Source organism: Ooceraea biroi, chromosome 3 (assembly GCF_003672135.1).
Source record: "Ooceraea biroi isolate clonal line C1 chromosome 3, Obir_v5.4, whole genome shotgun sequence".
NCBI classification, from domain to species: Eukaryota; Metazoa; Arthropoda; class Insecta; order Hymenoptera; family Formicidae; genus Ooceraea; species Ooceraea biroi.
In genome coordinates this window covers 14,742,617-14,764,268 of record NC_039508.1, presented here as the reverse complement: position 1 = coordinate 14,764,268, position 21,652 = coordinate 14,742,617, and the positions used below count along the sequence as shown (strand labels likewise).

The 21,652-nt window shown below is 34.6% G+C and overlaps 3 protein-coding genes and 1 long non-coding RNA gene across 9 annotated transcripts; 3 read left to right on the top strand and 1 right to left on the bottom strand.

The window, feature by feature from the left end:
• The first annotated feature begins 88 nt into the window (after nt 1-88).
• On the top strand, nt 89-4,002 carry LOC113561622 (odorant receptor 4-like). Of its 4 annotated transcripts, none has more exons than XM_026968190.1 (6): nt 89-902; nt 1,167-1,245; nt 1,805-2,032; nt 3,266-3,379; nt 3,527-3,682; nt 3,832-4,002. In XM_026968190.1, the coding sequence occupies exons 1-6, from the start codon at nt 646-648 to the stop codon at nt 3,880-3,882; spliced, it is 885 nt and encodes a 294-aa protein (XP_026823991.1). In that variant the 5' UTR covers nt 89-645; the 3' UTR covers nt 3,883-4,002. The 4 variants fall into 4 exon arrangements, with proteins under 4 accessions (XP_026823991.1, XP_026823988.1, XP_026823990.1 ...); XM_026968187.1 differs by having other exon boundaries at nt 1,167-1,512; XM_026968189.1 differs by having other exon boundaries at nt 810-902; nt 1,129-1,512.
• Nucleotides 4,003-4,477: 475 nt separating this feature from the next.
• Nucleotides 4,478-7,733, top strand: LOC105277160 (odorant receptor 13a). 3 transcript variants are annotated; one of them, XM_026968181.1, is made up of 6 exons: nt 4,482-4,964; nt 5,335-5,677; nt 5,975-6,208; nt 6,352-6,465; nt 6,566-6,721; nt 6,934-7,082. In XM_026968181.1, exons 1-6 carry the CDS (start codon nt 4,708-4,710, stop codon nt 6,982-6,984), a joined length of 1,155 nt encoding a protein of 384 aa, XP_026823982.1. In that variant the 5' UTR covers nt 4,482-4,707; the 3' UTR covers nt 6,985-7,082. The 3 variants fall into 3 exon arrangements, with proteins under 3 accessions (XP_026823981.1, XP_026823980.1, XP_026823982.1); XM_026968179.1 differs by having other exon boundaries at nt 4,479-4,964; nt 6,352-6,721; nt 6,934-7,733; XM_026968180.1 differs by lacking the exon at nt 6,934-7,082 and having other exon boundaries at nt 4,478-4,964; nt 6,352-6,819.
• LOC105277162 lies at nt 7,212-17,112 on the top strand. Its single transcript, XM_011335342.3, has 12 exons — nt 7,212-7,491; nt 7,591-8,005; nt 8,436-8,781; nt 9,022-9,252; nt 9,437-9,550; nt 9,687-9,842; nt 13,594-13,964; nt 14,353-14,692; nt 15,118-15,348; nt 15,561-15,671; nt 15,752-15,907; nt 16,924-17,112. Exons 2-12 carry the CDS (start codon nt 7,749-7,751, stop codon nt 16,969-16,971), a joined length of 2,361 nt encoding a protein of 786 aa, XP_011333644.2. The 5' UTR covers nt 7,212-7,491; nt 7,591-7,748; the 3' UTR covers nt 16,972-17,112.
• LOC113561625 lies at nt 11,915-13,285 on the bottom strand. The gene is made up of 4 exons (XR_003406313.1): nt 13,013-13,285; nt 12,783-12,877; nt 12,109-12,643; nt 11,915-11,988 (listed from the first exon to the last, which is right to left on the bottom strand). It is a non-coding gene; the product is annotated as an uncharacterized LOC113561625 (long non-coding RNA).
• Nucleotides 17,113-21,652: the final 4,540 nt, after the last annotated feature.

The window sequence follows — 21,652 nt, the reverse complement described above, 5'->3', positions numbered from 1 at the left end:
TACTCCAGAATACTTTGTGTCGATAATCTTGTAGTACTTTCGCGCTTGCACAATTAAAACTTGCTTGCATATTTGGGAAATTGCACACCTTTCACATATTATTTTCCAAGTACTTGTTAATTGTTTGTTATACTGTTGTAGCACAAGTATCACTATGTCTCTTCCGCCTCTTCATTTTACTTGAAACTTGAAAACTTTTCTGAAGAGCTCTAGACTGACAATCGGATATACATCGCAATATCTATCTCTACACGCAATCTTACATATTTAAACTGGATAATTCACGGTTATATTATCAGTATCCATGAGAGGTAGAACGGGAAGAGAGGGAGACTTTATTTTCCCGCATTTTTCCTTTTCTCGCAACAAACTTGCACAAAATTAATGTACTCGCGGACTCCATGTGCATTATGATAAAATATTTAATGAGTAACTTTGATTGGTCAGGCGTCCAAGACTGCTGTTTGATGCCCTTTTAGGATCTTTCAGTCTTTTTAAAATATTCTATGGTATATCTCGAGGAAGAGCACCGTCAGCGGAAAAGACATTTAGTCAAGACATATTATTTTTTATCCGAGAATTTCTGTTCCATTATATTATATCTTAGAAACTCGTACGAACGATCAAATAGAAAAATAAAAGATTATGCTTCGTAAGAGTACGCTTAATCGCACGATAAAATTTCTGCTCATTCTGTTTGGTATCTGGCCAGGCACATCGTATATTCTGGTCTGCAGGGGTTTCTGGATCATTACGATAGGTTTCATCGAGTTCTGTCACTACCGTTATTTTGTAACGCATATTTACTCTGCCGAGTTATTGGATTTGATAGACTGCACGTGCAGCTTCCTGGCACATGCTAAAGTGCTTATAAAGTTTATTGTATTCTGGTTAAATCAGGGGTAAGTGATGTCGTATATGTATGCAATGTTAGATACACCTTGTAAAAATATTTCGATAAAAGAACTGTTGCTATCATCGGTATTGTTTTTCATTGTTATTGTAATAGTAATTAAAGACATTCAATGATAGTTACAAAATATGAAAAATTAGCTTATAATAACTAGACATGACGATCTCTGTAGAGAGATTGGTTCTCACGACGCGAAAATTCGCATCATCTTACAGTCAACAGTATGATCGATGACGAACGCAATCATCCACAGAACATTCATCGAGATGTTAACGATGATAACTGATGATTGGAGTGATTGTGCCAACAGCGAGATCAGCATGCGCGAGATGGTATGCAAAGCAAAAATATCAGATCGTATTTCGAATGCGCTCGTCACTCTTCACACGGTGACGATTGTTGCATATTTCATCGGTATCATCATGGTTGATGTTGATATCATCAACACGACGGAATTGCCTCTCGCCAACAAATTAGAAATTCCCTTCATCAACATAAACACGCAACGCACATATAGACTTATATTGCTCATCGAATTTTTGCACATGATCATGTGCGGTTGGGCGATTGGAATATTAAACGGATTGCTATTGACTTTTGTAAGTTAAGAAGATACGAAAATATAGGATATTTTAGCTGTATGCAATTAGTATGAATGAAGCATGAATGATAACCGTGAATCGCTCTCTGCGCAGCAATCGCATCGTATGAATTCGAAATCCCGAATGGACGTAATAGATTCGAAAATCGAAAACAAATGTTTACCTTATCCAATTTGCTATTTTTGTACACTTTGAAAAAATGTTACTTTCCATCGCGCTTTTTTCAGCCGCTTGAATGCCATTCGTAGACTTTGATCAATTCAACAGGCAATCGGACCTCTATTTTCAGACCCTACATGCAGCTGGTCAAATCGATATCCTGCGTTGCTGGTTGACACATCGTGTCGATGAGAACAAACATGGATCAGTAGTCATCACGATACGCAAAATTATAGAAAAGCATCAAAAAGTCATCGAATTTTCGGAGAACATTGAAAGTCTGTACACGTACATCGCGCTGTCACAGTTCGTGTCAAACACGATAATGATTTGTTCATTAGGTTTCCTCATTGTAATGGTAAGTGAATTGTTGAATGTATTACAATTTATATGCATGTAGCGATTGTAGGGGAGACTGGTGTCAATTGTAACAGATGTCAAATGTAACAGAGCTTATTTTAGAGCCACCTTATATAAAAACACGAAGTAGCCTTCATTAAGTAATAAGAGACAACTTTTCGCATTACCGTCCCGAATGTGGTCATCGTAACGTTCTTGTTGTCCACGTTATCCCCAAATTTACGGAAATTGCGACCAAAAGTAAATATTCTCTCACAAATCTTTTTTGGTGCACAACTTAGGTTACTGTATTTATTCAAAATTCGATAACAGCCCATTTTTTTATTATATGTTGCCTGAACTATCTTATTGTGTAGGTTAGATATTTTAGGTAAAGAAACATATAAGAAAATAACAGGATAATTTCGGAAATGGCATAGAGGTGTCGATTGTAACACGAAAAACGGTGTCGTTTGTAACATCCTGGGATGTTACAATTGACATCTATACATTTACTTCGTATGTTTTAATATACATTTTTTGGTAATTATTTAGCTACCGAGTGAAAAATAGTGAAACCAAGACCAAGAAAAACCGAAAGGGGAATAATCTGCCAAACATCTCAGCTGCACTGATAAAAATGTTTCTTTTATATGTATTAATTGTCTCTCTGATTAATACTTTTGTTTATGTTTCACTTGGTTTTTAGAATTTCGTTTTGTTTGGTTCTTATTGCTTTATTGTTCGTTTATTTCATTGTTCTCGTTTCATTATTTCAATGTTTACTCGATATTATTTATAATAAAAGTATTTGTTACAATTGACACCAGAGAGGTGTCGATAGTAACGCTCGTCGCACTATGATAAAAATGGAATATATTTCGAGACGATTCCCGATAGCTATATTAAAAATCTGATAAGTAGCACCAAACTTGAAGGTTTGTTCCAAAAAAATGTGAAACAAAACTTGCGAACGGTTTACTGAAAAAAAATGTTATTGAATTTTTGTTATAATCGACACCGGTCTCCCCTACATAATAATATTTAATGTTATTGAATATTATTCTATTCTTTAATACTTCAATAGATTTAATCCAATAGATTTAAAATGCTATGCTTTTATAAATTATATATTTTTATCATTTATCACCTTTTCATTATTTATCTTATATTGTACAACATATTTTAAAGAATTATGCTTGCAGTCTATATTTAAACATTTTTAGTATGCTATTTCTGTACGGTATTTCAGGCAATTGGCAGTCCCAATGTAGTGGAGCAAATACTTAGATCCGTTTTATTTTATACTATAACAAGTCTCGAAGCGTTTATATTTTGTTTTGCCGGAGAATATCTGAATAACAAGGTTAGCGACGGAAAACTAAACATAATACTGATGAATAATTGAAAATAAATAATTCTGTTTCATTATTTAATTAAATTTCTAGCTTTATCTTATTATAAATGTTCAAAACCATTTCTTCATTACTTTCATAATAATAAAAATTTCTAGAGCAAAGCGATTGGCGCGGCGGCGTATAACTCTTTATGGTACAATTTGAAACCTAAAGACAGTCGTGTCCTATTATTTATGATATTAAGATCTCAAAAGCAATTGACACTTACAGCTGGCAAAATGATGGATCTTTCCTTACAATCTTTCACAACTGTAAGATTCATAACAAATACAATAACTTATAATTTTTATTTATAAATATAAATGTAGACATATAAATGTAGACAATTAGTTTTTTTAAAGAAAATGTTTACGTTTTTCCATTATAAAAATAATAATAAGAGACACATAAATTGTTTTAGATCATGAATGCTTCGGGATCATATTTATCAATGCTTTTAGCGATGCAATAAACACTAAGTTATTAATGTTTATGTAACGATCATAACGTATTTATAAATCACTAGTTGTAATAACAGTTGTACAGATTTAAATATGACATATTTTTTCAAATATATAGGTGCGAAGAATCTACACTGTTCTTTTATAAAACTCAACAATTTTTTAAAATTAGTAATATAGTAATAGCATCAAATATATGTATATATATATATATATATATATATATATATATAAAATACTCATCAGTAAATTATACTTTAAAGATTAAAATTTGTTATAATGCTTGAAGAATAAAATCAATACCGTTACATCACCAGTAATACCGTTGTTTTTCACGCAACTTTATTGTTCGTTTACTGTCCAGTGAGCAATTTCTGGGGAGAAATACGACGAAAAATTCAAAACGTTCTCTCATGGGGACGGAATATACGTGTCCTTTCACACGAATCATTGCATATTTAACGTATGCTTCATAAATGCATCGAAAAATACATTATCGGTACTCGGGGGCAGAGAAAGTACATTGTATTATTTCCTTTTTTTTACTCGAAATTGCAAGGAAATATGACGGACACGAGGTCTGCACGCATCGCGATAAAAATATTTTATGAGCTAGTTCCTATTGGTCAGGTGCACAAGGGTGTACCTGTTTGATGACCTCCTACAGTCTCTCAGTCTTTACGCAAGTATCCAATGAAGTGCATCGTACTATCACTGCGAAACACATTTGGCGACAACGTATTTTTCTTTTATCTCCCCGAGTGCGCCCATTCTGTTATCTTAATTTTCTAATGCGCTCTTTGGGCACAAGCAAGTACAAAGAAAAATAAAGGATTATGATGCGTAAAAGCACGATCAACCGCATCACGTTATTCCTGCTCCCCTTGTTCGGCATTTGTCCAAGCAAATCGTGCACTTTAATCAGTAGAGTATTTTGGATCGTTACTTCAGGATTCATTGAATATTGTCACTATTGCTATTTTTTATTGCATTTAAATCTCGAGAACTTTTTTGATTTGATAGACTGTTTATGTAGCTTTTTGGCACACATGAAACTATTAATCGACTTAATTGCATTTTGGATAAATCAGCAGTAAGTAAACTGAACAACGCATAAGTCTCATTATTATTGATGATCCATAATGATATTGTCTTGTTAAAGCTAAAAAGAATTTCCGTTGTTATTCTTAACTTATTTATTGATCTATTTAATGGAATTGGAAAAATAACAACCAGTTACTTATATCTATTATATTGATTAAATAGTCTTCTTCTTTGTAATTATGTTTTTACACGTAAAATTTTGTATTCTCATTTAATTTTAAAAATGACTATTACTATTCGATATAACTATTCTATATCAGCGCGAGACATCAAGTTTCTAGAGATACGGCTTTCTGCAACGCGATGAATAGAATTTTTATTCGAATTCGACAGCATGACTAAGGAACAATCATCCACAGAAAATTCATAGAAACCTTGGCATTAATCACGGACGATTGGAGCGATTGCGCTAACAGTGACATCGATGTACGCATGGCGACATGTAAAGCAAAAATATCGGATCGTGTTACTAACATCATTCTCATTCTTCATATAATAGCGATCATTGCGTATTGCGCTGGAATCATTCTTGCTGATATCGATATTACTGAAACAAATGAACTAATTTTCTTCAATAAATTAGAGCTTCCCTTCAGAATTAATACGCAACACATGTACAAAGGCGTGTTAATTGCGGAATTCATGCATTTGTTCCTTTCCAATTTGGGAATTGGTCTGATAAATACTATACTTTTAACTCTTGTAAGTTACAATAACACATTTATGCAACGTAATTATTATCATAAATATATAATTAATTTATATATTTTTATTAAATATATAATTACATTGAAACGTAATTATTATCATAAGTATATAATTAATTTTTATATTTTTCATTCAATATTAACGTTTGAATTATATTCTAAAATTTCAAGATAGTTGTAAGAGATGTGACAGTAAGAGTTATTTAATTATTTATATTTGTTTCACTGTTTATATAAATATAGTATATTTGTATAGTCTACTTATCAGCTAAAATCAAATCTGCGTTTCCAGATCCTGCATGTAGGTGGTCAAATAGACATTCTCCAATACCGATTAGAGCAGCTTGCATTCAGTGAGATCAGAAATGAACAGGAATCAATTATTACCGTGAATAAAATTATACAAAAACATCAAAAAATTATCTATTTTTCGGAAAATATCGAATCTCTGTATACATACATCGCGCTATTATTATTTGTATCGAACATAGCACTAATATGCTCGATAGGTTTTCTCATCGTAACCGTGAGTAAAATTAAAAATATTGTTAACAAAAATATTTTTTATCATCATAAGATTAATTATATTGTTAATAATAAGATTAATTATCTCGGATATTTGCAAATAATACTTTTCTAATTTTTATTGTACTTTTTTAATTATTTCAGGCAATCGGTAGTCCTGATGCTACGCAACAAATCATAAAGTGTATTTTATTTTTCACAATAACAAATCTGGAAGCATATATATATTGCTACGCTGGAGAATATTTAAACAATAAGGTTAGCAATACATACTTTATATGCATTCCACATAAAAATATATTGAATAAAAATATATGCATATTATTTGCAACATATCTATTTCATATTATTTATATAGAGCAAAGAAATCGGACTTGCAACGTACAATTGTGCATGGTACAATTTGAAACCCAAAGACAGTCGTGTTTTGTTATTCATAATATTAAGATCGCAGAAGCAATTAACACTTACGGCTGGCAAGATGATGGATCTTTCCTTACAATCCTTTGCAAGTGTAAGATTCATATAAAATATAAATTTTTAACACATTAGCTCTTATATTCTTGTATTACGTAATATTTTATGGATTATACTATTTTCGTCTTTGACAAATCTTCCGATTATATAATTTTGTATCACTATAGTATTATCCTATTTAAAATATATTAATTTCTATTATACACATTATACATATAATTCGCAATACAAAAAAAAACATTATTATAGATTATGAATATTTCGGGATCTTACCTGTCGGTTTTGTTGGCAATGCAATAAATGTCACACTCTCATACCGATGGTTTTTGATCAATAGTCGTGAAGCATTTACAAAGAGACATGTAAATATATCTTCACTAGTTATACTAATACATTATTGTAACATTAGTTTTTTTTTTCAAACACATCCTCTAAGATAAAGATAACTTACAGAATACTACAAGAAAATTTCTTGTATATGTACATATATAACTATATGATACCGTACATATCCCGTTTTCCCATGAAAAGAAATATCATGGATTCCTCAGACCGAGTTTGCACAGTACGAGGACATTACACCCAAAGGAAGATGTACATACAGTTTCGCGGTAGTACGCGATTTGCTTTTCTGTTATTTCTTTTCGTCTCTAAACTTTGAAACATTTTCAAAGCTCACTGGACTTGCAGTTGGATACATCGTATCTACCGTTCGTGCATATTTAAAGCGAACGATTTACGGTATTATTATTGAGTTTCAAAGAAGGGAGAAGACCGCACTTGTTCCTTCTTTTTATCAAAACTGTGGTAACTTTTGTCATGGTCTGCACGCAATATACAAATATTTAATGAGGATTTTCTATTGGTCGATAGCTCTAAGGATACACCCATATAACTTTCTTTTAGGACCTCCCAGTCTTTACGCAGCTATTTTATGATTCACGTCGAGTTATCGTTGAGACACACATTTGTGGCGGAAGTATATTTTTTAATTTGCTGAAAATATCCGCGTTATTGTACAAACTTGGATACTTTTGTTCGTGCATACAGAAATATAAAAAAGTATGATTCGGAAGAGTACAATCAATCGCACGACAGAAATTATGTTTACTCTTTTCGGTATCTGGCCAGGTACCTCGTGTATTCAGATTCGCAGAATATTTTGGTTTATTACGATAATAATTGTTCAGTTTCTCCATTACCGATATCTTTTAACACATTTTTATTCCGATGATCTTTTCAATTTGATGGACTGTTTAAGCAGCTTCCTAGCATACGCAAAGGTGATGACTAAATTTATTGTGTTTTGGTTCAATCAAAGGTAAGTAATACGATTGCCACATAAAAATAATGCTGCAATGATAAATATATCTATATATGAATATTCGATTTCAAGCAACGATGCTTATCAACAATTTTCGTAACAAAAGAGGAACTGTGACCTATTTGTTGATTTATTAATTACATTGTGTGTTCACTAATTAAGCTACATTCTAGGATGCGATTACAATTAGTAATCATATACCATATGCACGCGCAATTAATATTGCCGCGCATTATTGTTTATAATAATTTGAGAAAAGAAAAATCCAGGCTGCGGACAGTTATAATCTGATTTAAAGAATACAACATCGACGTTGGATTATATTTCCAGAGCTACTCTGTAATTTTCGGAAACAAGAGTACTCTGGGGAACCGAAATAATCTTTTTTGTAATCGATAGGATAATCAACGAACGCAATCATTCACAGAAAATTCATCGAGACCTTGGCAATGATGGCGGAAGACTGGAACGACTGTCCTAACAATGAAATCAGCATGCAGGAAACTATATGCAAAGCGAAATTATCGGATCGTATTGCTAACGCGATAATCATTCTTCATACGTTAAGCGTTGTTACATATGGCACACGTATCATCCTAGCCGATGTTGATATCACCGATAGCACATCAATTCCACCCTACATTCACAAAGTGGAACTTCCCTTCGACGTAAATACACAACGAGCATATAAAATGGTTTTAATCACGCAATTCACGTATCTTATAATGTGCAGCTGGGCTGCTGGTGCTGTAAACGCCCTGCTTCTAACTTTGGTAAGTTGCAAATTATAAGCAATTATGAACAATATATAATTTTTATGATACTAGACGAAAAGCAAAATTAACACTTGTATTAATTTACAGTATTAGTATTATTTATAGTATTTAAAAAGAATTTGAATTAAAATCTCTATTTCAGTATCACGATATTAGATTTATCTTTCTTTGTGCTTATAAATTGTAATGTGATTTCAAAAGGTAATTATATAATTATTTCTTTTTCCTTATTTCCAGATTTTGCATATAGGCGGCCAAGTGGATATCCTGCGTTGTTTGTTAACAGATCTTGTATCCAAAGAGGATGGGAGAAAACGTACAATTGTTACAACGGGCGAAATTATTCGAAAGCATCAGAAAATTATCAATTTCTCGCAGAATGTTGAGAATCTGTACACGTATATCGCGTTGCTACAATTCGCCTCAAACACGATAATAATTTGCTCGCTGGGATTTCTCATCGTATGCGTAAGTAAAGAATTAAAATCATAATATTTTATGTTTGCAAGGCAAAATTCATTGTTGCTATTTATCGTGCGTTTGCTAATGGCGCATAATTATTGTAATTAATCTTTTAAGATAAGTCAATAAAGGTAACTAACTTGCAATTGACTGTTCACAATACTTTTCGTATGCTGCTTTAATATTGCAGGCGATCGGTACACCCGATGCGACACAGCAAATAATAAGGTCTGTTTTATTTTACATCATAACAAATCTTGAAGCGTTTATATTTTGCTTTGCTGGAGAATATTTAAATAACAAGGTTAGCGACAATATAATATATATGATGATAAATTAATATTAATGGACAATCCTACAAATAACACCTTAAAATTAGTATTATCAAATATATCATAAATAATAAAAACGAAATAATTTTATTATTTCTACCTGCATAGAGCAAAGCGATCGGAGTTGCAGCATACAATTCTGCATGGTACAACTTAAAACCTGAAGACGGTCGTATTTTATCATTTATAATATTAAGATCGCAAAAACAGTTGACGCTTACTGTTGGAAAAATGATGGATCTCTCTTTAGAATATTTCGCAAGTGTAAGAATTATGCGTAGCATTTGAAATAATTTTGCACAATCATCGCATATATAAAAAAATGCTTGTAGTAAAACTCTTCTCTTCAGAAATATCAGTTGTAATTTTACCTCTTTACAATGGCACATGTTTTAAATTAGTTTGACGATGTTGATGTAAATTGCATTGATTTGTATAATTTATATGAAGTTACGATGAATGTAAAGAATGACATTGTTATAGATCATGAGTGCTTCGGGATCGTATTTATCAGTGATGTTGGCGATGCAATGAACATCATGTCCATCGTTAATGTTCGACCTATGACGCATGAGTATTGTGTAAATCACTAGTTAGAAATTCATGTTGTGCAGTACCTACTTTTTCAAATATATAATATACTATGCTTTCAAAACTGAGAATAATTTATAGCATAACGTTACAACGAAACTACAATCTAAACTATGATCTGAAATTTTGAAGTATAGCATTTACGTAGATAAAATTAGATGAGACATATTTGTGAAGCAAATTAATACTTCTCAAATAAATATTTCTTTCAGTATTAACATGTTAAATCTTCTCCCATAATATTGTGTAAATTGTTTTTCTTAATTTTATCTTGTAAAAAACAACTTACTTTTTTATATTTGTCAGATACTTACGCTATTGATCGTTTCCCAAGTATCCCTGTAACACGAATACGTAGTCTTTTATTATGCACATAGAAACGTATATGTGTTTTTCATAGTACCATACGTGTTTTTCGTAGTACTACATGATTCTATTTGCTGTTCCTTTTGTTTCGAAGTCTTTTCACCCTCCACGTGAAACTTTGGAAACTTTTATCAAGACCTTTGAATTCGTGATTTATCGTCGGACATACATTGTCCTGTCTATGTTCGCATGAATCGTTACATATTTAAGACAAACAACACATTTGCGGTCATGTCCGGTACACCCAAGAGGGAAAAATAATTCCGTCTCTTCTCTTTCCTTTTATTAAAGTGGGGAAAAAGCATAATAGATGTGTTCGTGGTCTACACGTGATATGATATAAAAATATTTAATGAACAGCTCTTACTGGTCGTTCGGCCAGAGGTACATTTGGGTGATATCTCACGATCTCCCAGACTTCACATGGAAATTTGATGATATAACATCGAGAAAGGTCTTTGTTGCTGACAAATACACATTTAACGAAATTATATAATTCTTTTATTATTATAAATTATAATTCTTTTTCTTTACTGAGCATATTTTTTCTATTATGTAAATAGATATTTTGATGAATTAATTTATATTAATTAAAAAATGTAAAGAAAAAGAAGTACAAAATATAAGAGCATCTGATGGCCTGTAAGAGCACGATTAATAAATATCGTACGATAAAATTTGTGCTCATTTTATTTTACCTAGCATCTAGCTAGAACATCGTACATCACAATTTGCAGAATATTCTGGAGCGTTACAATAATAGTCGCTTAATTTTGCAATTATAAATATTTCCTGTCATATTATCATTTCAGCGACGTGTTTGATACGATGGACTGTTTTAGTAACTTTCTAGGAAATTCAAAATTAATCAATATACATTGCTCGTCATTTTCTCACATGTATTCTTTTTTTATGTTGTTTCCTAATTTTTTTAAACCTGATACAAAATAATAAATATGTAAAATTTTTATTACACGGTTTTTTTACGAATGTTAGGCAATATTCGTAATAAACAATTTACATATGTGGTTATGTATAGAATATTCAATGAAATCTTAACGATGATAAGTTTAAAGCAAGTGCATTAAAAATAACATTGAAATGCGAAAAATAACGAACAAAGCAAGAACATTAAATCGTATCAGCAATGTGATCATTACTCTTCATACTGTGGCCATGTTTTCATATGGTGCCGGTATCATCTTAGCTGATGTCACCGACTGCATGATCGAACTATCCCATATTCACAAAGTGGAACTTTCCTCAACATAAACACACAATGCATGTACAAAGTCATGTTAATTACGGAACTGATGTATATTCTCATATGCGGCTAGGGAATTGGAATACTGAACGCTCTTCTTCTATCTCTGATAAGTACGCAACGGCGACGTAAATAACGTAACGAATGATTGGATACTTCAACTTCCATAATATTTCAAAATAGTAGATACTATAATTAATTTGACAAAAATAAATTGGTAAAGTTGTCTCATGAGGTATGTCGATATTTTTGCCAAAAAAAGAATTATGCACAAGACTATTTTCTTTTAGTTTTATTTTAGTTAATTACTTGAATATGGCTCTTCATTTTCATAAAGGTGGTCTCTTTTTTTTAGATCCTATGATGAGGAGATGATGAGGAATATCATAAAAAAGTATCAGAAAATCATTTACTTCTCAGAGAACATCGAGAATCTCTACTCCTACATCGCGCTGCTGCAACTCGCATCAATGATGACTTGCCTGCTAGGAGTTTTAATCGTAACTGTATGAGTAAAATTAATATTAGATAGCATCAATGAAAATTGTTTATTCAAAATTAATTACCACGTTAATTGCGCTTACGCACTGTGTATATGTTGCTAATTTACTTATATTTTATTGCGTTGTCGCAAATATTGCCCTGATAAAAATAAACCATTCACAGGTTTCTGCATACATCAAATTGCAAATGTAGGATAATATCAAATAATTTATAATCCTAACATGCACATGACATTTCCTATTAAATTTCCTAGATTTGTATTTACTCACTGCATAACTCTCTTGATTACATAGACTGCTTGCATGTTATATTCGCGCAGGAATATCTTAAATGTTTCTCTCTCTCGAGCAATATATAATTTATATATAACATAATATAATAACATAACATTTATATATAATATAATATATTATATAATTAAAATATATTGAATTTTGACACACACGTTGTTACAGATCATGAATTCTACAAGATCATACCTATCGGTGTTGCTGGCGATGTAATTAACATTGGCAGTATTCCTCTCGTCAGCTTTCGAGATAAAATACGTATTCTCAGTAATATATGTATATCACTAGTTAAATAAACGCGCATATAAAGTTCTTTAAATATACATCGTTCAAAATACTACATTTAAGACAATCCAATTGATAATTAATAAAATAATTTATAGAATATAATAATGCAACAGAAAAGTATCATACGGTACATTTCCGATTTCCGCAAATCTTTTGGCGACTCTCCTTTTCCTCGAAACTTCTCTATTTTCTTTAGATCATCGCATATGATTTTTTAACAGAACTATAAGCCGTCAGTGCGCTGACCTCCGTTCCGTACGAATCGTACATTTTTAACGGAAATTGCACGGCACCGCATGCTAGGCGCGGAAGGACGGACCCCCTCGATTTCCCTTCCATCTGCAAAATCGGCAATCGCGCATTGCAACTTCTTCGTAGAGTGGAACGATGAAAATATTTAATGAACTGCTCCCTGCCTGTTGGACAGTGGACAATGGTAGAGCTCGCCGCTCCCGGCAACGGACCCTCGGCATCCTTCAGTCTATCCGTGGCGTTTACAGGTGCACGTCCGGTTCCCGTTCATAGATCTACTCTACGGTTGTACTCGATGCTGATATACTCCACGCGCGTTTCGATCAACTGCGAGTGGTGCGCGTTCATTTCATTAATCTACCCTTCGACCGGTGACGTGCCGTGCGTTCTCACCCTCACCCAATTAATTCATTCTCAGTGAACTGTTTGACGCGTTAATTGGAAAATTTTGATTTAACAATCACTCTCATTTTGTTCAGAGGAAAAACGCGGTTTATCTTTCGTCAGATTTATCGTCAGACGCATCGTCGATCGCGTTATAGCATGGATTATTAATCGGAAATTAAAACGTTTAATGATGTTCGCGAATACAATAACTCGCTCGATCGAGATAGGACTTCGGGTTGCCGGTATCTGGCCGAATGTCTCTTACACGATCGCCAGTCGACTTTTGTGGACTATGACGATGATAGCCGCGCAGACCTTTCAGTATCGCCACATGGTATTGCATCTTCATTCCGAGGATCTGTCACCTCTGATGGATGGGTTGAGCGCGACGCTGTCGTACAGTTTATTGTGTGTCAAGTTGATTGTTTTCTGGACGAAACAACGGTACGTCGTTGCCATTCGAACATTGCCTTCTGTACTTCATCGAATTTGTGCAAATAAAACGAATGTTTGGTAATACGAAACATCTCTCATGCACCTGTCATCACGAACGTTAACACAAAACTTAATGATTATATGAAAGTAGCCAAAAGTCAAATATATAGTTTTATATACTTATATATTTTTTATACTAAATTGATAATTTATACATAATGCATTTTACTTTACGTCATATCTTTGAAGTATTGATGCATCCACTTTTCTCTTTTTTTCCTTTTCTATTTATCGTTTATCACCATAGACCGTATATAGACAAATAGTTCCCTAATCATAGTCTTCGAGATAGAACACCTTCGTTCTCGTGGTGCTCCATGAAATCGATTCTTCCTAGAATATTCCACGACGTGTTAAGGGCCATCGCGACGGACTGGAAGGAATGCGAGGACGTCGGCGAAGCTCTGTGTACTATGACTAGCGTGGCCAACTTGTGCCATCGTTTCTCCAATTCGATCATCGGCTTGCACTCGATGGCTGTGTTGTTCTATTGTATCGGCGTCGTTGCTTTGAGTAACCACGACGGCATCGCCGAGCGCGAACTTTTCCTCAAGATGGAGTTACCCTTCGAGAGTGGCACGTCGCCAGTTTACGAGCTCGTCATGACCACGCAGTTCCTTCATCAGATGACGTCCGCCACCGTGATCGGCGTACTCAGCGCCCTGCTAGTTACGCTGGTAAGTTGGGACCTTGGGGGCTCTCACCCCCCTGGGGGATTCTCAAGTTCCCGACTGAGATTAGCTCCGGGAATGGATCCCCCGAGGTAGCTTGGTCCACATTTCCGCTAGGATGTCTGAGATTGTTTGGTGCACGTTCCAACTTATTTAGGAAAAATCGGAAAAGAATTATTCGAAAGATTGATTCAGAGCTGGCACGTTATTTGACATTACTTAATTAATGTGATCTTACGTATCTTCTTAAAAATAAAATTATTTGCCTATATCTTCTTGCAATTCTAAATGTATTGAAATTTAAGGTTCCTTGATTAATCTTGTTTTAATGAAATATTAAGAAATGTTTTAAAATGTTTTCTTATTGTATGCTATTAGTTTATCTCAAATCTTTATATATGGATGCAGATAATGGCGTGTCGAATTCCTAGGTACTGCACGCAGGCGGACAGATAGATATCCTGCGTGAAAGATTATTAGAAATTTTATCGAAGGATAAGAAGCCGACTATGTCCACAATCACAATAGGTTCATTGATCCAAAGGCATCAGAACATCATCATATTTACCGAGAAAATCGAGAGTCTATACTCGTACATTGCTCTGGCTCAATTTATTTCTAATACCGTCGTTATTTGCTGCTTAGGCTTTATCATCGTAAATGTAAGTAGTTTTACCAATTTTTATTACGTAGAGCAAAGCAAATCGATAATCAAATTTTTCATTCACTTTAGTGAGATACCGAATACGAGATCAAACACCATTTATAAGCGATGTTGTTATTTTTTACAATTTGCATGTTCAATAATCTGATATTCTGATATATGTGATAAAGAAATCCGAGTGTGCACATTACTATAATTTTAATATTGTAGTCGATTGGTACCGAAGGTTCCTCTATGATAATAAGATCACTTCTATTTTACGTCGTCATCAATTTAGAAGCATTCATCTTTTGCTTTGCTGGCGAATATCTAAGTATGAAGGTAGGCAAATACGTCTCGGAACTTTTTCAGCAATTTCACCGCCTATTTTTCGCGTTCCAAACTTCTGCTCCGATTTCCAGAGCAAAATGATCGGCGACGCGGCATATGAGTCTCTATGGTACGATTTGACTCCCAGTGAGACTCGAATCCTGCTGTTCTTGATAATGAGATCGCAAAAGCAATTGACAATCACAGTCGGCAGATTCACGAACCTCTCTTTGCAACAGTTCGCGAACGTAAGCTTATCAGTAGTCACGTACGATTACATGTTAAACGTCACACTTAATTACGTAAATTGTACAACATCTTGCTTTAATATACAGGGTGAGGCACCTAAAACAGGCCACCTGAATATCTCGGCTGTTATTGGTGATAGAAAAAAATGTGTCAGACCAAAACTTGCATGGTTTCGAGGGACACATAATTTGTTCTAAATAATTTTTTATTAGGTGGACGCGTAGAGGTCATATAAAGGTCAACTTCGTTTTTTTAAATGATATGATATGTTTTTTTACGTACCATCTAGTAGAGCGTTTGAAGATGAGCCATTGATCTACGGGTCAAAATCATTCAAGGTCACTGAAAGCTAAAATTTCTAAGTGCTAGAACTTTTTCATTTCTGAGTTTACGGTATTTTCAATAGCAGAGAACTCTAGGCAATATAAAAAATAATGATAACAACAACTCAGAACTTCTCGGAAAAGAAAAAATTTCTAACAGTTAGAACTTTTTCATTTCTGAATTTACGGTATTTTCAATAGCAGAGAATTTTAGGCAATATAAAAAATAATGATAACAACAAGTCAGAACTTCGCGGAAAAAGAAAAAATTTGTAAGGGCTAGAACTTTTCATTTCTGAGTTTACAGTATTTTTAATAGCAGAGAACTCTAGGCAATATAAAGTAAATTATTTTCCCTTGCAGTTGGCCTTCAGTGATCTTGAATGATTTTGACCCGTAGATCAATGTGCGCATCTTCAAACGCTCTACTAGATGGTACGTAAAAAAACATATCATACCATTTAAAAAAACGAAGTTGACCTTCATATGACTTCTACGCGTCCACCTAATAAAAAACTATTTAGAACAAATTATGTGTCCCTCGAAACCATGCAAGTTTGGTCTGACACATTTTTTTCTATCACCAATAACAGCCGAGATATTCAGGTGGTCTGTTTTAGGTGCCTCACCCTGTATAACTGCAATGATATTTGACAGTTTTTTGGATGTAGCAATGTTGTTGTTTGTCACAGATCATTAAATTGTCAGCTTCGTATGTCTCTGTGCTTCTCGCGTTGTAACAACGGCTGCAGTTATCAATATTGATGTCAATATCATTGACGTTTCAACGCATTCATTGACGCAGTGTTGCAAATTGCTGACGTAAGTTGGGTGATAGAAGATTATTATATTTTTAATAAAGGCTAGTGATCTGTTAAAAACGCAGCATTCAATCGGTTAACTCTCTCTTTCTCTCTCGCTCTCTTTTCCTATTTTGTGATAATATTTACGCAAACATTACTAAACGTGCACGTGAGTTTATTGCCACCTCGCTGAAAATACGCTGTTGCCTCTGGATGCGGAGGAAAATATTTTTCGTAAGGCTGAAGGCTCAACGCGCGGGCTTTCATCCCCTGAAAGAAGTTTGGAACGTCGTTTCGCGTTAAATTGCGGAAGTTGCTCCGACGTGGCGAGGGGCAGCTCTCCTCGTTTTCGTTGTACTTGACTATCCCGCTCTAGTGGTGATATCGCACGATCGTGCCAGATGGCCGATGAATAGATCGCAACACCAACGAAATTATACTGAGATTACTTAGCGCAATTTCGCGCATATAATCAAAACGTTTTCACGCAGCAACGAGGACTAGCCTGAAGGGACTATTTTATTAGAGGTGATTGTCACTGCGCGCTGCAGTAATCCCATCGTCCCGCGCCACTGCTCTCAATCTGCGAATCTAGAGTTTATACCCTGCGCGAACGAAGAGAATTCATGCCTCGTGTGTTGCAAAAAGTGGATATCTCACGGTGCAGACTGTAGCAAGGTAACGTACATATAGGTGAGTAGAACTTCATCCCTCAAACACATACACACACATACATACACACAATTCGCTAGGTTTTTCTGTCAGAAAATCCTGGAGCGACATCTTCGGAAGAAAGTTCTTTAACTCGTCTTCATTTTCAAGTAAATTCTGAATTAAATTTTTATCAAAGATTGTTATAAGCAAATTAGACAATAATTGTTTATTATGTATGTATCAGTAAAATTTTATGTTCAGTAAAGCTTAAGAAGCTTTGTATTATGTTGTCGCTAGTAAAAAAAATTGTCTTTTATTGTTTGTCTTCAAATAATAAGACTTTCATACTCACGAGCATTTTGAGTTCCAAAATAAGACTATAATATAAAAGAAAATTTCCTTGTACATTTATTTGATATAGATATCGCGATGTTGTGCAAACTTTTATCTTTATAATACTGTGTCACTCTGTAAGATATCGACTTTCTGGATTGCCTGAGAATTATATCTTGACAATGTAAATCGTGAATTTTCGCTTACGTTGGGTTTCAGGTAACGGCGATATCACTCTTACTAAGTACAAAATTATCGGCGACGCGACGTTAGCGCCGCAAATTCCTTCTCAAGTTTCTTATCGCCACAGCATAAGGTTTATCGACTTTTCCATTCATAGCCGCTTCAGAGTTTACTTTCTTACATGAATTTATTAACGTGTTTTTGCACACGTTGCATACATAGCGTGCTAAATGAGATGATATTTGTGTAAGCAGTATCTTTAAACAAAAAATCATATATTCATAATAAATACATGATAAATACGGTGCTTGCAGGAAAAAGCGAATTAGACTTTACTGTATTGTTATCTTTTTATCTCAAGCCAATCTAACAATACTGCAATTGTGCATAACAAATTTGTTTTTAAATATATATTTATCTTTATAGATATGAAATGTGCAATATTGAAAAAAATACAAAGTTCACTCATCTTTTACTCATTTGCTCAACATCTCTATAATCTGCATATGCAATCATATGCATCTGTAAATGTAATGTTTTTTAGCTTGTTTTAGAAATAAATAACAACAGATAAATTAACAATTTCTGCGCTATTTGTAACTGCAGAACGAAATGCGATTTACTGTCGAGAACCGAAGTTAATCCCAGCTAAGCACTCGAATTTGGTCGCGGCGGGGTAGTTTTGCGTCGCAGGACACCCACCGACGAATTTTATTTTCCGCGCGGACCTCTCCTCACAGAAAGTGGAGATCTCTCGCGTACAACTTCTACCGCAGGTAATGAGCGGACCGGTCGTTCCCAACTTTTTGGCGTTTAGGAACAGTACGATTTTCCGGGGGTAGCTGCGTCAGTGACGGCAGTAACGACGGTGGTAGCGGCGGCGGCGGTGGTGGCGACGGTGGTAGCGGCGGCGACGACTTCCCCGGGCCGAGCGAATTGGTCTCCATGGAAACCATCCCGAAGCCAATCCGGGGTGCATTCGTACGTACATTTACCCTTGTCGTGGCGCGTCTGCAGCATCCCCCTCGCCACTCTCCACCCCCATAAACTCGCACCCTCTCTCGCTCTCGACTTTCCCGCACAACTCTCTCCAACGTTTCGTCTCTGTCTGTTGCTCTGTCTCTTTGTCTTATCTGCCTTTCTGTTTCTTTCTCTTTTCCTCTGTTTCTCTTGATTTAAGATATTCTTTCCGCAATTCCTCTCTTTCCTCGCCTCTTCCGTCCATTTTATTTATTCTTTATCCACTTTCGTTGTCTCTTCTGTGCGATCCTGCTGCATCTCCGCGCTTCCATTTATCCTATCGCGCACGGCTGATCATGTCACCTGACCCCAAGATTAAAGTTTCTGTCTCTATTTAAACATTTATATCGAGTTACTCTCTCCCCGTCGATAGCGAATGATTATAGAACGATACAAACAGAAAAATCGCAAAAAATGCGATCAGACTTATGCTTCTGTGCATATTATGCATCCATTTTGTAAAGGATCAAACAAATCTTTTACGCGAAAATATAATTTCAATAATTATATTATCTCTGTGTATCAATTTTATAATATAAACCACTAGGCACATTTGAACAATTTTTGAACATTCTATGTACTAGTAAGAAACTGAAATCTTTTCGTTCCTTTCCTATGTTCTTTTTATATTCCCAACGAATATACAGGATAGAAACTTTCTACTGCTGAGAAGAATATTTAATGTTACTTAAATATGTCTTTCGTACGCTATCTTTTTCTTTAAACATACCGTTCATCTTAAAACTGTTACATAAGAATGGTTATCCAGCTACTAAAAAATTTCTTTTGTAGTAACTGCGCGAGTCATTTGTCAAAACGTCTAGTGTTTTATATTCCCTTTGCTGCCTTTCACTTTACGCTCCCTGATTTTGCTAACTCTCTTTCATTCTTTTATTGTAATATTAATGTATATTGTTTCTTTTTGATCCAGGTCTCACTTATTTCAGTCTGTGGAGTTGCTAAATTCATGATGTGACATATCGACCGTTATGTGATCTTACAGATGTATTTACATCTTATAGATCTTACAGATGTATTTACATCTTATAGATGTATAGACATGTCTAAGTGTTCCATTAATTCTGCTAAGATCTGATAGTCTGATTCGATATATACTTGGTAAGAATGTATTTTATTTCTTGCACTGTAATATTGAAGTCTGACAAGTTAAGCATTTCGTCTGTACATTATATTCACCTGATGCAAAATGATGCAAAATTTATTTAGATGCACTCTGATATAAGTATAGTATCACAGTATTATTAAGATGAACAGTTTAGTATAATCAAAATCCATCATATGCATAATTTAATATGTTACGAATTAATAAATGCGAGCAAAGTTCAAACTTGTATCCGAGGAAAAACAATATTTTTAGCAGACAACAATATCGATTAAGGAATACGAAACTTCACTCGCGAGAGTGAATTGATATCGCGAAAATCGAATTACGGAACACGTGGATCAACTTCTTTGTTCCCTCGTGAAAAACGGACGACGCAATGCTCATGCGTAAAGAAGGAAAGATTTCAAAGAAGCGTGGTCCCGTTCGATAACCCTCGAGGAAATATAACTCCTTTGTTGGTCAAGGATCAACCACTTTATCACCCGATTTAAGAACATATCTCTTTAATTGATCGGACTCTAATTTCTGTAATATAATAGAGGCTTCATTTAATCGCATAAATAAATTACTGAAACTTAGAATATTTTTTATCAAACAGAAAATGATAACGAATGCACTTGTTACCCTATTTCAAAGCAATTAACGTTGCGATAATAAAATTAATGCTATAATTCTTGACGAACTCATCTGCAATACTGAACATCCGGAAGCAATTTTTAATTCTTTATTTCAATCGCTTTGGATAAGAAAATGACCAAGAATTGTCGTTCATAATTCATATGGCAGAGTTGCGAATGTAAACGAGTGCGATAAGAAAGCTGCTTTATAAATCACGCGTTACCCTTTGGTTACCGTTCATGAATCATCAGCCGCTCGGCGCTTCGATCTTATTCCTCGCCCTTAACACTTTCCATTGATAAAAATAAAAATTCACATCGAGCATTATCCGACCGCGATTAACATGCATTAATGCTGGCGACAGCTTTTCATCGGAGGGCAACGCGAATGAGCAGACGTGCTTCGAGCTGTGTATAACTTACTTTTCCCTCCTGCTGCGCGCGACACAATTAACGTCGGTGCATAATCTAAGTACATACATCATAGACGTAAAGCACATGGACGGGAGGCGGATGCCAGGCGAGATGTAGACCGAGTATTCCATTATGGTTTATGTAGAGGCGGCGAGTTCATACGGCGGCGATATCGAGTCGATTCCTATCTCGTGAGCACCAATACACACGGCCAGATCGCGGATCGTGAGAACGAGCGCTTGGCTCACGTTGAGCCTGGATTCGGAACGAT

Excerpts from the sequence above, each read along its gene's own strand:
- LOC113561622 (XM_026968187.1), top strand. The coding sequence starts at position 646 with ATGCTTCGTAAGAGTACGCTTAATCGCACGATAAAATTTCTGCTCATT. Across the intron at positions 2,033-3,265 it reads TAGGTTTCCTCATTGTAATG|GCAATTGGCAGTCCCAATGT; the intron begins GTAAGTGAATTG and ends ACGGTATTTCAG. Across the intron at positions 3,380-3,526 it reads GAGAATATCTGAATAACAAG|AGCAAAGCGATTGGCGCGGC; the intron begins GTTAGCGACGGA and ends AAAAATTTCTAG.
- LOC105277160 (XM_026968179.1), top strand. The coding sequence starts at position 4,708 with ATGATGCGTAAAAGCACGATCAACCGCATCACGTTATTCCTGCTCCCC. Across the intron at positions 4,965-5,334 it reads GCATTTTGGATAAATCAGCA|AAAATTCATAGAAACCTTGG; the intron begins GTAAGTAAACTG and ends AATCATCCACAG. Across the intron at positions 6,209-6,351 it reads TAGGTTTTCTCATCGTAACC|GCAATCGGTAGTCCTGATGC; the intron begins GTGAGTAAAATT and ends TAATTATTTCAG.
- LOC105277162 (XM_011335342.3), top strand. The coding sequence starts at position 7,749 with ATGATTCGGAAGAGTACAATCAATCGCACGACAGAAATTATGTTTACT. Across the intron at positions 9,253-9,436 it reads TGGGATTTCTCATCGTATGC|GCGATCGGTACACCCGATGC; the intron begins GTAAGTAAAGAA and ends TTAATATTGCAG. Across the intron at positions 15,672-15,751 it reads GCGAATATCTAAGTATGAAG|AGCAAAATGATCGGCGACGC; the intron begins GTAGGCAAATAC and ends TCCGATTTCCAG.